Source organism: Schistocerca cancellata, chromosome 5 (assembly GCF_023864275.1).
Source record: "Schistocerca cancellata isolate TAMUIC-IGC-003103 chromosome 5, iqSchCanc2.1, whole genome shotgun sequence".
Taxonomy (NCBI): domain Eukaryota; kingdom Metazoa; phylum Arthropoda; class Insecta; order Orthoptera; family Acrididae; genus Schistocerca; species Schistocerca cancellata.
The window spans coordinates 1,586,008-1,601,136 of record NC_064630.1 but is presented as its reverse complement, the minus strand read 5'-3'; the positions used below and the strand labels follow the sequence as shown (position 1 = coordinate 1,601,136).

Genomic DNA, 15,129 nt, shown 5'->3' with positions numbered 1-15,129 from the left:
CTGTATGCAGTTTATTCAGTGCTATGAATGAAACTCGTAGTCAGCATCACTGGGAGCTGTTCCCACAGGTTGACAAGTTGTATGCTTGACCGTGCATCATCGCTGTGTATCAGATCTGGAGATGGCGTAATACGGATACCAGTAACTGCAACGGTGATGTACCATGAAAATACATCAGCACCTGGCTGTTATTCATATCTGTTTCTTAGGTTACAGTCACACTGAAGACGATTTCTTTAGACCCAGAGTCAAAGCTATTCGAATCTAATCACAATGAGCTGACAACTGCAACAGCACATCATTTGACAGCCGGCCGAAGTGGCCATGCGGTTAAAGGCGCTGCAGTCTGGAACCGCAAGACCGCTACGGTCGCAGGTTCGAATCCTGCCTCGGGCATGGATGTTTGTGATGTCCTTAGGTTAGTTAGGTTTAACTACACTCCTGGAAATTGAAATAAGAACACCGTGAATTCATTGTCCCAGGAAGGGGAAACTTTATTGACACATTCCTGGGGTCAGATACATCACATGATCACACTGACAGAACCACAGGCACATAGACACAGGCAACAGAGCATGCACAATGTCGGCACTAGTACAGTGTATATCCACCTTTCGCAGCAATGCAGGCTGCTATTCTCCCATGGAGACGATCGTAGAGATGCTGGATGTAGTCCTGTGGAACGGCTTGCCATGCCATTTCCACCTGGCGCCTCAGTTGGACCAGCGTTCGTGCTGGACGTGCAGACCGCGTGAGACGACGCTTCATCCAGTCCCAAACGTGCTCAATGGGGGACAGATCCGGAGATCTTGCTGGCCAGGGTAGTTGACTTACACCTTCTAGAGCACGTTGGGTGGCACGGGATACATGCGGACGTGCATTGTCCTGTTGGAACAGCAAGTTCCCTTGCCGGTCTAGGAATGGTAGAACGATGGGTTCGATGACGGTTTGGATGTACCGTGCACTATTCAGTGTCCCCTCGACGATCACCAGTGGTGTACGGCCAGTGTAGGAGATCGCACCCCACACCATGATGCCGGGTGTTGGCCCTGTGTGCCTCGGTCGTATGCAGTCCTGATTGTGGCGCTCACCTGCACGGCGCCAAACACGCATACGACCATCATTGGCACCAAGGCAGAAGCGACTCTCATCGCTGAAGACGACACGTCTCCATTCGTCCCTCCATTCACGCCTGTCGCGACACCACTGGAGGCGGGCTGCACGATGTTGGGGCGTGAGCGGAAGACGGCCTAACGGTGTGCGGGACCGTAGCCCAGCTTCATGGAGACGGTTGCGAATGGTCCTCGCCGATACCCCAGGAGCAACAGTGTCCCTAATTTGCTGGGAAGTGGCGGTGCGGTCCCCTACGGCACTGCGTAGGATCCTACGGTCTTGGCGTGCATCCGTGCGTCACTGCGGTCCGGTCCCAGGTCGACGGGCACGTGCACCTTCCGCCGACCACTGGCGACAACATCGATGTACTGTGGAGACCTCACGCCCCACGTGTTGAGCAATTCGGCGGTACGTCCACCCGGCCTCCCGAATGCCCACTATACGCCCTCGCTCAAAGTCCGTCAACTGCACATACGGTTCACGTCCACGCTGTCGCGGCATGCTACCAGTGTTAAAGACTGCGATGGAGCTCCGTATGCCACGGCAAACTGGCTGACACTGACGGCGGCGGTGCACAAATGCTGCGCAGCTAGCGCCATTCGACGGCCAACACCGCGGTTCCTGGTGTGTCCGCTGTGCCGTGCGTGTGATCATTGCTTGTACAGCCCTCTCGCAGTGTCCGGAGCAAGTATGGTGGGTCTGACACACTGGTGTCAATGTGTTCTTTTTTCCATTTCCAGGAGTGTAGTTCTAAGTTCTAGGGGACTAATGACCTCAGCAGTTGAGTCCCATAGTGCTCAGAGCCATTTGAACCATTTGAACATCATTTGAGAAGTGTGTTTTCTTAATATGTGAAAGCGCATCAGTAGAATTTTTTCAATATGCAAAGTATGCAGTGTGTACAGGCACTCCTTTACGTAATCATGTACTCCAGACCCACCAAATTAATCTTAAGTAAGGTTCGTACTCATTTGTTTTGTGTGGTGAGTTCTGGTATGGCCATGAAATGAACTGTTACATTGAAAGTTGATATATTTTAAACGGTTAGGAAAAGGAATCGTGGTAATAATGTCACATCATCGTTGCTTATTTTCCCTCTAGAGGAGACGGAACGCCATATCTCGCTAATGTTAAATACGAGTCATCAGTTTTCTGATCGGAATGGTGCGGTCCGCAACGAATTGCGCTCCTGTGCCATCCTCTTCATCTCAGAGCAGCAATTGCGACCTACGTCCTTAGTTATTTGCTGGATATATTCCATTCTCCGTCTTCTGCTTCAGTTTTTACCCTCCACAGCTCCATCTGGTACCATGGAAGTTATTTCCCGACGTCTTAACAGATGATCTATCATCCTTTCCCTTCTTCTTGTCATTGTTTTCCATACATTCGTCCCCTCGCCGATTCTGCTGAGAACCCCCTCGTTTCTTACCATATCACCTCCACCTAATTTTCAACATTCTTCTGTAGCACTGCATCTCAAATGCATCGATTCTCTTCTTTTCCGGTTTTCCCGCGGCCCATGTTTCACTATCATACAATCCTGTTCTCCAGACGTACGTTCTCAGAAATTTTTTCCTCAAATTAAGGCCTACGTTTAATGCTAGCAGATTTCTTGGCCAGGAATGCCCTTTTCCAAGTGCTAGTCCGCTTTTTATGTCCTCCTTGCCCTGTCCATCGTATTTATTTTGTCTGCCTAGATAGCAGAATTCGTTAACCTCACCAATTCTGATATTAAGTTTCACTCTGTACTCGTTTTTGCTGTTTCTCATTACGATCATCTTCCTTCGATTTTCTCTCCATCAGTATTCCGTACTCAGAACGCTCGTTCCATTCAATAGATCCTGTAACTCCTCGTCACCTTCACTAAGGACAGCAATGTCACGAGCGAATATTGGCAATGATATCCTTTCACCTCGAATTTTTATCCCTCTCTTGAACCTTTCTTTTATTTCCATTTTTGCTTCTTCAATACATACATTGAACAGTAGGGGCGAAAAACTACATCCTTATCTTACGCCCTTTATAATTAGAGCATTTCGTTCTCGGTATTCTACTCTTATTATTCCCTCTTTGCTTCTGTACATGTTGTATATTACACCTCTCTCCGTATAGCTCACACCTACTTTACTTTCCTCGGAATGTCGGACATCTTGCACCATTTTACACTGTCGAACGCTTTACGCAGGTAGACAGATCTTAGGAATCTGTCTTGATTTTTCTTTAGTTTTGCTTCCATTACCAACCTCAATGTCAAAACTGTTTCTCTATTACCTTTCCTAAAGCCAAACTGATCGTCATCTAACATATCCTCAATTTTCTTTTCCATTCTTATGTATATTATTCTTGTCAACATATGTATGAGTTGTTAAGCTGATTGTACGATAAGTTTCGCACCTGTCAGCTCTTGCAGCCTTCGGAACTGGGTGGATGATATTTTCCCGGAAGTAAGATAGTGTATCACCAGATTCGTATATTCTACACACCAGTGTGAATAATCATTTTGGTGCCTCTTCCCAGAATGATTTTAGAAATTCTGATGGAATGTAATATATTTCTTGTTTGATCTTAAGTCTTCCAAAGCTCTTGTAAATTCTGATCGTAATACTGGATCCCCTATCTCTTACCCATTGACTCCTACTTCTTATTCTGTCCAATCAGACAAATCTTCCCCTTCCAGAGGCCTTCAACCTACTCTTTCCCCATATCCGCTCTCTCCTCTGGATTTAGCAGTGGAACTCCCATTGCATTCTTAATGTTACCATCCTTGTTTTTAATTTCATCGATGGTTGTTTTGACTTTTCTGTATGCTGTGTCAGTTCTTCCATTCGCTTAGGAATGAAATAAATGGGAGTCACAGCGAAATTAAGGCGAAATGGGTGCATGGAAAATGTGAAGAATATATATTCCTGAATTTCCCTAAGCATTTTTTTACTTCCTTCTTTCATCTACCAGCTGAAGTATTTCTTCTCTTACCCGTGGTTAATTCGCAGTTTCCTTCTTTGCACCAATGTCTTTTCCGACTTCTGTGACTGCCTTTTCAGAGGCGTCCATTCCTCTTCAACTGAACTGCCTACAGAGCTATTCTTTATCGCAGTCACTATAGCCAAAGAAAAGTTAAAGCATATGTCTTCATTCTTCAGTACTTCCGTATCCCACTTCTTTGCGTTTTGATTCTTCCTGACTAGTCTCTTAAACTTCAGTCTATTCTTCATCACTAGTAAATTGTGACCTGAGTCTATATTTGCATGTGGGTACGTCTTTCAACCCAGTATCTGATTTCGGAATCTCTACCCGACCGTGATGTAATGTAACTGAAGTCTTTCGATATCTCCCGGCCTTTTCCAAGTATACCTCCTGCTCCTGTGATTCTTGAACAGAGTATTCGCTGTTACGAGCTGAAATTTATTGCAGAACTCGATCAGCCTCTCTCCTCTCTCATTCGTTGTACCTAGCCCACATTCTCCTGTAACCCCTTTCTTCTACCGCTTCCCCTACAATCGCACTGCACTCCCCCATGTCTGTTAGATTTTCATCTCTCTTTACGTAGTGAATTACCCGTTTAGTATCTTCATATAATTTCTCTGTCTCTTTATCTTCAGTTTGTGCCTTCGGCAGGTATACTTGAAATATCGTTGTCGATGCTGGTTTGCTGTCGATTCTGATGAGAACAACCTCATCTCTGGACTGTTCATCGCACCACACTCTCTGCTCTACCTTCCTATTCATAAGGAAGCATACTCCCGTTACAACATTTTCCGCTACTGTTGATGTTGCCCTGTATTTCGTCTGCTCTTCATTTCACTTCACTGATCCCCAGAATATCTAGAATGAGCCTTTGTATTTCCCTTTTCAGATTTTCTAGCTTCCCTAGCATGTGCAAACACCTGACATTCCACGCCCCGACTTGTAGTACGTTATCCTTTCGTTGGTTATTCAATCTTTTTCTGATGGTCACCGCCCCCTTGGGAGTCACCTCCCGGAGATCCAAATGGGGGACTATTCCGGAATCTTTTGCCAATAGAGAGATCATCATGACACTTTTTCAACACAGGCCACACGTCGTGTCAATAAACATTACGTGTCTTTAAAGCAGTGGTTTCCATTGCTTTCTGCATCCTCATGCCGCTGATGATAGCCGATTCTCCCGCCTTTAGGGCCAGTTTCCCACTCCAAGGCAAGAGAGTGCCCCGAATCTCTGTCCGTTCCTCCACCCTCTTTGACAAAGCCGTTGGTAGAATGAGGGAGACTTCTTATGCCGGGAGTCTTCGGTTGCCGGTACAGATAATTTTATATTGAAAATTTAAGAGGTGGCGGGGTTTGAACCCGATACAGATAACATTTTGATTACTAATCAAAGATGCTACCCACAAACCAAGGGTGTCACCACCTGCCATATTTATGTATCTTTATCTCTGGATTTGTTGCAGCTAGAGTTTTTAAATTTTGACTGCTATTTTCAACAGGTATTTTTATTTCACTGAACTAGAATCAATATTTTTTCTTGTCGGTAACATATTTATGATTTTTTCCGTTAAGCCGTTTTCAACTGGAAAAATTTCTGCGGAAGTCTATCTAATTAGGAGAACGGCTACTACTTGTCGCGATTGTAACTGAACAGCTCCTACTAATATTCTGTAGCATTTCTGAAATTCTGAATATCATGGTTAATTTGTTTCTGGGGCAAAGATAAGTATCACACTGAAAATGTGAAATGTTACAAAATTCGATTAAAGTAATTTGTTGTGAAAATTCACAAATAATTCTAATTTTATAATCAAAAAGTGTCCAGCAGAATAATCCGGCTCATCTCCCGGTTCTTCTTGTTTACGTGGAAGCTTCCTTCCCTTTGTCGCCCGTGCATTCTTGTTGTCAAACTCAGCTGACACTGAACCTCGTGCATTCACACACTGCCCGTGTGTTGTCCAGCACCCTTGTGATGGTATTAACATCAGGAACAACGCAGACCCTTTCCAGAACCCTTAATCTACTCACGTGGCCTCATTAAATAACTCTTTTTTCTGCGTACTCTATCCTGTGCAAGCTTCTTCATCTCCCACTGCGTACTGCAGCCAACATCCTTCTGAATCTGCTTAGTGTATTCATCTCTTGGTCTCCCTCTACGATTTTTATCCTCCACGCTACACTCCAATACTAAACTGGTGATCCCTTGATGCCTCAGAACATGTCCTACCAACCGATCCCTTCTTCTAATCAAATTGTGCCACAAACTTCTCTTCTCCCCAACCATATTCAGTACCTCTTCATTAGTTATGTGATCTACCCATCTAATCTTCAGCACTCTTCTGTAGCACCACATTTCGAAAACTTCTATTCTCTTCTTGTCCAAACTATTTATCGTCCATGTTTCTCTTCCATACATGGCTACACTCCATACAAATACTTTCAGAAACGACTTCCTGACACTTAAATCAATACTCGATGTTAACAAATTTCTCTTTTTCAGAAACGCTTTCCTTGCCATTGTCAGTCTACATTTTATATTCTCTCTACTTCAACCATCATCAATTATCTTGCTCCCCAAATAGCAAAACTCCTTTACTACTTTAAGTGTCTCATTTCCTAACGTAATTCCCTCAGCATCACCCGACTTAATTCGACTACATTCCATTATTATCGTTTTGGTTTTGTTGATGTTCATCTTATATCCTCCTTTCCAGACACTGTCCATTCCGTTCAACTGCTCTTCCAAGTCCTTTGCAGTCTCTGACAGAATTACAATGTCATCGGCGAACCTTAAAGTTTTTATTTCTTCTCCATGGATTTTAATACCTACTCCGAATTTTTCTTTTGTTTCCTTTACTGCTTGCTCAGTGTACAGATTGAACAACATCGAGGAGAGGCTATAACCCTGTCTCACTCCCTTCCCAACCACTGCTTCCCTTTCATGTCCCTCGACTCTTACAGCTCCCATCTAGTTTCTGTACAAATTGTAAATAGCCTTTCGCTCCCTGTATTTTACCCCACCACCTTCAGAGTTTGAAAGAGAGTATTCCAGTCAACATTGTCAAAAGCTTTCTCTATGTCTACAAATGGTAGAAATGTAGGTTTGCCTTTTCTTAATCTAGCTTCTAAAATAAGTCGTAGGGTCAGCATTGCCTCACGTGTTCCCATATTTCTACGGAATCCAAACTGATCTTCCCAGAGGTCGGCTTCTACCTATTCTTCTTGAAGTCTGAGGGTATTTCTCCTGTCAAAATACATTTTGCTCACCAGATGGAAGAGTTTTGTCAGGACTGGCTCTCCCAAGGCTGTCAGTAGTTCTAATGGAATGTTGTCTGCTCCCGGGGCCTTCTTTCGACTTAGTTCTTTCAGTGCTCTATCAAACTCTTCACGCAGTATCATATCTCCCATTTCATCTTCATCTACATCCTCTTCCATTTCTATAACATTGCCCTCAAGTACATCGCCCTTGTATAGACCCTTTATATACTCCTTCCACCTTTCTGCTTTCCCTTCTTTGCTTAGAACTGGGTTTCCATCTGAGCCCTTGATATTCATACAAGTGGTTCTCTTTTCTCCAAAGGTCCTTTTAATTTTCCTGTAGGCAGTATCTATCTTACCCCTAGTGAGATAAGCCTCTACATCCTTACATTTGTCCTCTAGCCACGCCTGCTTAGCCATTTTGCACTTCCTGTCGATCTCATTTATGAGACGTTTGTATTACTTTTTGCCTGCTTCATTTACTGCAATTTTTATATTTTCTCCTTTCGTCAATTAAATTCAATATTTCTTCTATCACCCAAAGATTTCTACTAGCCCTTGTTTTTTTACCTACTTGATCCTCTGCTGCCTTCACTACTTCATCCCTCAAAGCTACCCATTCCTCTTCTACTGTATTTCTTTCCCCCATTCTTGTCAATTTTCCCTTATGCTCTCCCTGAAATTCTGTACAACCTCTGGTTTTGTCAGTTTATCCAGGTCCCATCTCCTTAAATTCCCACCTTTTTGCAGTTTCTTCAGTTTTAATCTACAGTTCATAACCAATAGATTGTGGTCAGAGTCCACATCTGCCCCTGGAAAAGTCTTACAATTTAAAACCTGGGTCCCAAATCTCTGTCTTACCATTAAATAATCTATCTGAAGCCTGTCAGTATCTCCAGGCTTCTTCCATGTATACAACCTTCTTTTATGATTCTTGAACCAAGTGTTAGCTATGATTAAGTTGTGCTCTGTGCAAAATTCCACCAGGCGGCTTCCTCTTTCATTTCTTAGCCCCAACCCATATTCACCTACTACGTTTCCTTCACTTCCTTTTACTACTAACGAATTCCAGTCACCCATGACTATTAAATTTTCGTCTCCCTTCACTATGTAAATAATGTCTTTTATCTCATCATACATTTCTTCAATTTCTTCATCTGCAGAGCTAGTTGGCATATAAACTTGTACTACTGTGGTAGGTGTTGGCTTCGTATCTATCTTGGCCACAATAATGCGTTCACTATGCTGTTTATAGTAGCTTACCCGCATTCCTATTTCCCTATTCATTATTAAACTTATTCCTGCATTACCCCTATTTGATTTTGTATTTATAACCCTGTATTCACGTGACCAGAAGTCTCGTTCCTCCTGCCACCGAACTTCGCTAATTCTCACTATATCTAAGTTTAACCTATCCATTTCCCTTTTTAAATTTTCTAGCGTAGCTGCCCGATTAAGGGATCTGACATTCCACGCTCCGATCCGTAGAACGCCAGTTTTCTTTCTCCTGATAACGACGTCCTCCTGAGTAGTCTCCGCCCGGAGATCCGAATGGGGGACTATTTTACCTCCGGAATATTTTACCCAAGAGGACGCCATCATCGCTTAATTATACAGTAGAGCTGCATGTCCTCGGGAAAAATTACGGCTGTAGTTTCCCCTTGCTTTCAGCCGTCCGCAGTACCAGCACAGCGAGGCCGTTTTGGTTAGTGTTACAAGGTCAGATCAGTCAGTCATCCAGACTGTTGCCCCTGCAACTACTGAAAAGGCTGCTGCCCCTATTCAGGAACCACACGTTTGTCTGGCTTCTCAACAGACACCTCTCCGATGTGGTTGCACCTACGGTACGGCGATGTGTATCACTGAGGCACGCAAGCCTCCCCACCAACGGCAAGGTCTATGGTTCTTGGGGGGGATTAGATAAAATGGTTCAAAGCGTTATGTTCTGGTTGAATTGTTTACATTACTGCTCCTGTGATAGCATTTTCGTGATGATAAATAACTCCAATAGTTTGAACTTTTCTTTCTTGGTACTACAACTTAGGACCGATTGGACAATCAAAATGTCGAGGATTGCCGTCACTTGATAATCGATGAAAACATGTTGCCTATAAGCTTGCTTCCTTAACTGCAAATTATTTACATTATGTCTTATTTCCATGCAATAGCACTGCTAAAGTTTCTTTGTATTATCTCTCAAAGCATCCGCTAATGTTCTTAGCTTCAGGATCCAAAACAGTAAATCACAAATCAAAAATCGAACAGTAAACTTAGTTGGCTTTTATGACGATGATACCAACGGAAATATCAAAGTTTCTACTGCAAAGGAGTGATATCACCGACTTCTATCTCATGTATACGAAAATGCGGAGGTTTGAATACGAACACACCGTAAGGTAGGTGATTTTTTTACTGAGTGCACGTATAATTTAGATAAACGGGGAAGGAATTTCTGAACAGAATTTCTTAAAGAATTTTGGAGTATTTTAAGTAAAAAAACAAAAACATTTTACAGGTATAAGAAATATGTCATTTTTTGCTATTTTGCTGCATTCCGACTCCCGTTCAGTGGTAGATTTCCGTAAATTTAGTGGTTGTTCGTGAACGCTCTGTACTTACTCATGCGCCGGCCTCCACTGGTGCCGTTCTGTTCGTCCTCTTCTGGCTTCAGTTCACCCCTGATAGCCTGCATCAGCAGTTGGATAACATCTGGACGGACGATTCTCTCTTTATCTCGCGTCTTGATAGTATCTGCAACTACCGACCTGAAGTACTGCTCCGCCCTTCGGTCGAACAACGGAATGTTCAACAGCTACCGTGCATGAAACAGAGAAATTCTATTAATGAAGGGGAGATGATGAACCCATGTATTGTGCGTTTGAATAAAATGCCTACCTTCATGAGCTTCGGAGAGACAAAGTAACCAAAAGCAACAAGCGCTTTCACGTTGCTCATAGCACGGCCCATACTGTAGAAAGTGTTGTTGGGTTCTGACAGCGAGTCCACCCTGACACCAAAAGCTGTGGTGGCTATTACGTCGTTGGTAACACGAGTGAAAAATTCCTTCATCTCCAGTGTCAGGACGTCGTTCCCGCTGGAACCTTGCGGAAATAAAAGCAACTACGCTCAACAGCTTATACCGTCTCAACTAGATACTTAAAACTATTTGTTGTAATACTTAATGAGTTTTAGGGTTGCCCAAGATGAAAATACGTTCTTTCCAAATTATTTGCTGTTTCCAGCATGACATTTTGGTTCTTTGATATTACTGTAGTGGTTACACAAAGGCTCGATTCAACTGCATTAATTGTCCAAGAGGCTCAAGAAGAGTTACCAACATTCTTAAAGGAGAAATTCTCGTCAATACTAGAAAAAAAAGGAACCTGTACAAACATGTTGGGAAACAAATAATTGTTCTGGGATGGGCTGGACCGATTTAAGGCCCAAGAGACATACTGAGGGCGTCGTCAGAGACATCATCATTGTGAGATTACTGTTTAAGATACAGAGAAGCCAACAACGTTTGGTGAAATTAAAAGCAAAGGCGGCAGTACTGACAGTACAATGCGAACTCCACTGCTCAATGCAGGGGAAAGAGCAGGTAGGTGGAAAGAGTACACTGGAGGCTTCTATGAGAGAAAGACATGTCTGATGTGACAGAAGAAGAAATGGACGTCGATATGGAAGACGCATGAGATCCAGAAAAAGAGTCAGAATTTAACAGGATTTTGAAAGACTTAGAATAAAGTAAAGTGCAAAGGACAGATAACAGTCCCACGGACGTTCTAAAATTATTGAGGGAAGTGGCAACAAACTATTCAGCTAGGTATGTAGACTGTATGAGACTTGATTCGTATCATCTGACGTTCGGAAAATTACCATCCACACAAACAAGATGGACAGATAGGTATGACAACTATCGTTAAATCAGCTTAACAGCTCATGTATCCAATTTCCTGAGAAGAATACGCAGGAACTGAAAACAAAATTCAATATATGTTAGACTGTGATCAGTTTGACTTTATGAAACATGAAGACAAAAGAGTGGCTGTTCTGACTTGCACTCGATAACGGATTCTAGACTTAAGAAAATCATATCATCTGTCGAGTTAGAAAAAGCGTTTGACAGTGTAACAGGGCGCAGCATTTTCGAAATTCTCACAAGAAACGGTAGTCAGTTACGGGGAAAATGGGTAAGATACATGTTTTACAACAACTAAGAGTGAAAAATAACAATGTAAAACGAAGAACGGTGTGGTCGGATAAGAAGCGTATAAGATAAGGATGCACTTTTTCGACCTTCCTCATCAATCCACCCACTGACGAAGCAGTGAAGCAGATAAAGGTGCAAGAGGGGGCTTAAAATTTCGGGTGAAACGATACGAGTGATAAGATTTGCTGATTCCATTGTTACCCGCATTGAAAGTGAGGATCTTTCTTCCTATGGTCATATACTCTGTCTGAAAAGACAGAGTATATGACTATAGGAAGAAAGATCCAGAACTCTCAAGATTTAATTGTGAACAACACCAGGTATAAACATGTGAAAGAGTTCAAATACCTTGGATCATTTTTTACAGAAGTAACATCAACTGAAGCAGGGATAAAAGCACGACTGCAGGCGGGAAACAGATGCTATCACTCTCTAGACCCTATATTAAAATGTAGAAGTGTCTCGCAACAACTAAAGCTACGGTTGTATAAGACATTAATAATGCCAGTAGTACTTTATGGTTCTCAAACCTGGAGCACTCGAAAACAAGACCTTAAGCGACTGCTAACATTTGAAAGGAAAGTCCTCAGGAAAATATTTGGACCAGTCAGAGATCAGACTACTGGAGAATGGAGAAGATGCCATAACACTGAATTAAAAGAGCTGTACAAGGAGCCTAACATCTTGGGAGTGATGAGAAGCAAAAGACTGCAATGGGCTGGACACGTTGTTAGAATGGAGGCAACAAGATGGCCCAAAATCACAATGGACTGGATCCCGTCAGGCAGCAGACCAGTGGGAAGACCTAGAAAGAGGTGGACCGATGGAGTGAGAGAAGACCTGTCGCAGCTGGGAGTCACGGAAAACTGGAGACAGATAGCAGAAGACAGAGACGGATGGAGAGCTCTAACTGTGGTGGCGCGCGGTCCTCTGGGCCTGATCGCGTGAATGAAGAAGAAGAAGAAGAAGATTAAAAGTGAGGTAAAATTGCAGGAGCTGTTGTATGGAAATTTTATGTCAGAATTCGTACGTGGGACGGATGCAGAAGTGTAATATTTGGTCGTGCGCACACGATTATTCGCCTACAGCACTCCCACATGCCACCTGCGTCTTCTGCAAAACAATACACCACACTACAGCTGCCGAATCGCCAAAACGATTCGACGAACAGGCTATGGACGTGATGGTTCTTGTGTTGGCATTCAGGTTACCAGTCCTCAGTGCTTTAGCATGTCTTGGATGTTATAGAGTGACATTTGCGCACCACGGATTCTCTCCGATTAATATTTACTAATACCATTAGGTTCCATTTGAAATTATCTGAAGTGCACGTTTCTCCTACTTACGCTACTCGACAATATATCTGATTAAGAACTCACCCTAATGGAGTAATTACTCACCTTTGTGTTCAGCTGTCTTCTCAGAAAGATAACTGATCATTTGCTGCCCAGTCTCTGTCATCAGCACGAACATATTCTTTATCTTCGTAGTGGTGAATGCCGGGCTCAACGTGGTCCGCATGTCGTGCCATTCCTTTCCTAAGACGAGAGAAGACTCAATGTTACTCTTCTGGGCAAGCTCCTGTTGGTTTCCAAAACGGTCTCAACAGAAGCCACTAAGCTACCAACGCTCTTAGATAACCAGGGCAAAGAATCACTGGCATGATGCGACGCAGGTGACTGTAAAACTGTTTTACAGTTTGCAAGAAAATGTTTCTGTAATAGCTTGACAACTATTGAAGGAAACTTCCAAATATGAACTATCGTGGTGCCACAGCAAACCACAGTATTAAGAAGGGAATGGTTTTGTGACACTAACCATTCCGAATCTCGTTTATTTAAGCGAATAAAAACTTCTTTTCACTCAGAGTGGGTCATCTTAAGGATACTAATGTCGAAGGATTTCACCAATACTGGTGATATAATTGAAGTGTACGAGGCTCCATCTCTTTGCTCGCTTCGTTGATGACACAGTTCAATAACATTTAAGTTTTTAAATGTTAAAAGAAGTAAAATGGGCGAGCCTTACTTAGTTTTTCTCTGCCGATTATAAATCTTTTAAGTAGCTTTTTCGTTATTCACTGTTTGTGAAAAATCACATGAATAACATTTTTGGTAATCATCCATTTGAGTAAATGTAAAGAGTTTTTCTCTGCCGATTATAAATCTTTTAAGTAGCTTTTTCGTTATTCACTGTTTGTGAAAAATCACATGAATAACATTTTTGGTAATCATCCATTTGAGTAAATGTAAAATCTTAGCTGGAATACATGTTACCTACCTAAAATGTATATGAAGCAGATTTTCGACTACACTTCGTTTGAGCAACATCTACCTTGAGTATCCGCCGACATATTTTGACTCCATTTCCACTAGTAGCGTTTTTGCATTTCAGCTGTGCCTTGTTGGAAACGCTCGCCATGTTCATCGCTGACAGCGCCGAGGTTCTCAGGGAATAAATCAAGATGGCAGACCAACAAATGTATTTTCAATGACGATTACAATCCATGGCCTTGTAGTCCTCAGTCAACTTCCTGACTAGTTCTCTGTAATGTTCATGCCTGCAGTTTCCCACTTTTATGACAACTTTTAAAAAGTTCCATGTAGCCGATTCTTGCATACTTAAAAGGCTTCCAGTGTGTGAATCATTTATAAGATGTGTAATTTGAAGACCAACAAATATTCCCTCTTTTATTTCCGCTTCAGTAATCTTCGGGTATTGGGTTTTTGGAAAGAGAGATGCTTTCTTGTCACGCTCCACTGATTTCACAAAATTCTCAATCAAACATATTTTGATATGTGATGGAGGCAACAACATTTTGTCAGCCTACAAGCGATTGATGAACAACGTTTACCTGTCCTAGGTTGAACGACTCTCTCTTTGGCCAGATTTTCTTAATAAATTGATTGCTTCTATCTTTTCTATCAGAAATGCACAAGAAGCAACAAAATTTTGTATAACCAAGTTGTAATCGAAGCAGAATAGGTGTCACTCTGCACGTATCTACCATGAACAGTAATAATAACGGATACGTGACAGAAAGAAAAGCATGTTCATGTAATTTTCCTCAATAACAACTGCATGGGCCATAAGAATGGATGGAAACTTATTTACTTTACGTGGTAAAACCCCTTTCAAGCTCTTTTTCGAGGAGTCAATGAACAGGCGTCAACCTTCTGATTTTATTCAACAACCAAAATCCATCAAATCCTCGTATGTCAGAAAGTGAGGTTAATTTGTAGTAACGCCTTTCAGAAAGTCTGGATCGCTCTGTTGTTGTAATTCATTAATATCAACACTTTCACGATCTACGCGTACGTATTTGTCGTCTGGTCGAGTTAGTTTGGGAAGACCTGGTCCATGAGGAGCTAGTCGAATTTCTGATTCTACAGACGGATATCTACAGTATGTTTGGGCTATGAACTAATTCGAAATATATTTGTCAAGCAGAATCAGCAGTCGGATGCTTGATTCTTGGGTTCCAGTCATTTCACAGCATGCAAAAAGGCATGGGACAAGATCCATTTAATCAGCCAGTTCATAATGTTACACATTTGACACAACAGATTTCTGGAGTCCTG

The 15,129-nt window shown here is 42.5% G+C and overlaps 1 protein-coding gene across 1 annotated transcript in view; it reads right to left on the bottom strand.

Annotated features, from left to right (window-relative positions):
- LOC126188107 (cytochrome P450 9e2-like) overlaps window positions 1–15,129 on the bottom strand; it is a 43,841-nt gene that overhangs the window by 21,631 nt on the left and 7,081 nt on the right. Inside the window, exons 3-5 of the mRNA XM_049929573.1 lie at window positions 12,949–13,086; window positions 10,231–10,436; window positions 9,955–10,147 (exon numbers count right to left, since the gene is read on the bottom strand). Of these exons, the coding sequence (XP_049785530.1) occupies window positions 9,955–10,147; window positions 10,231–10,436; window positions 12,949–13,086 (537 nt within the window). The remainder of the gene's footprint in view (window positions 1–9,954; window positions 10,148–10,230; window positions 10,437–12,948; window positions 13,087–15,129) is intronic.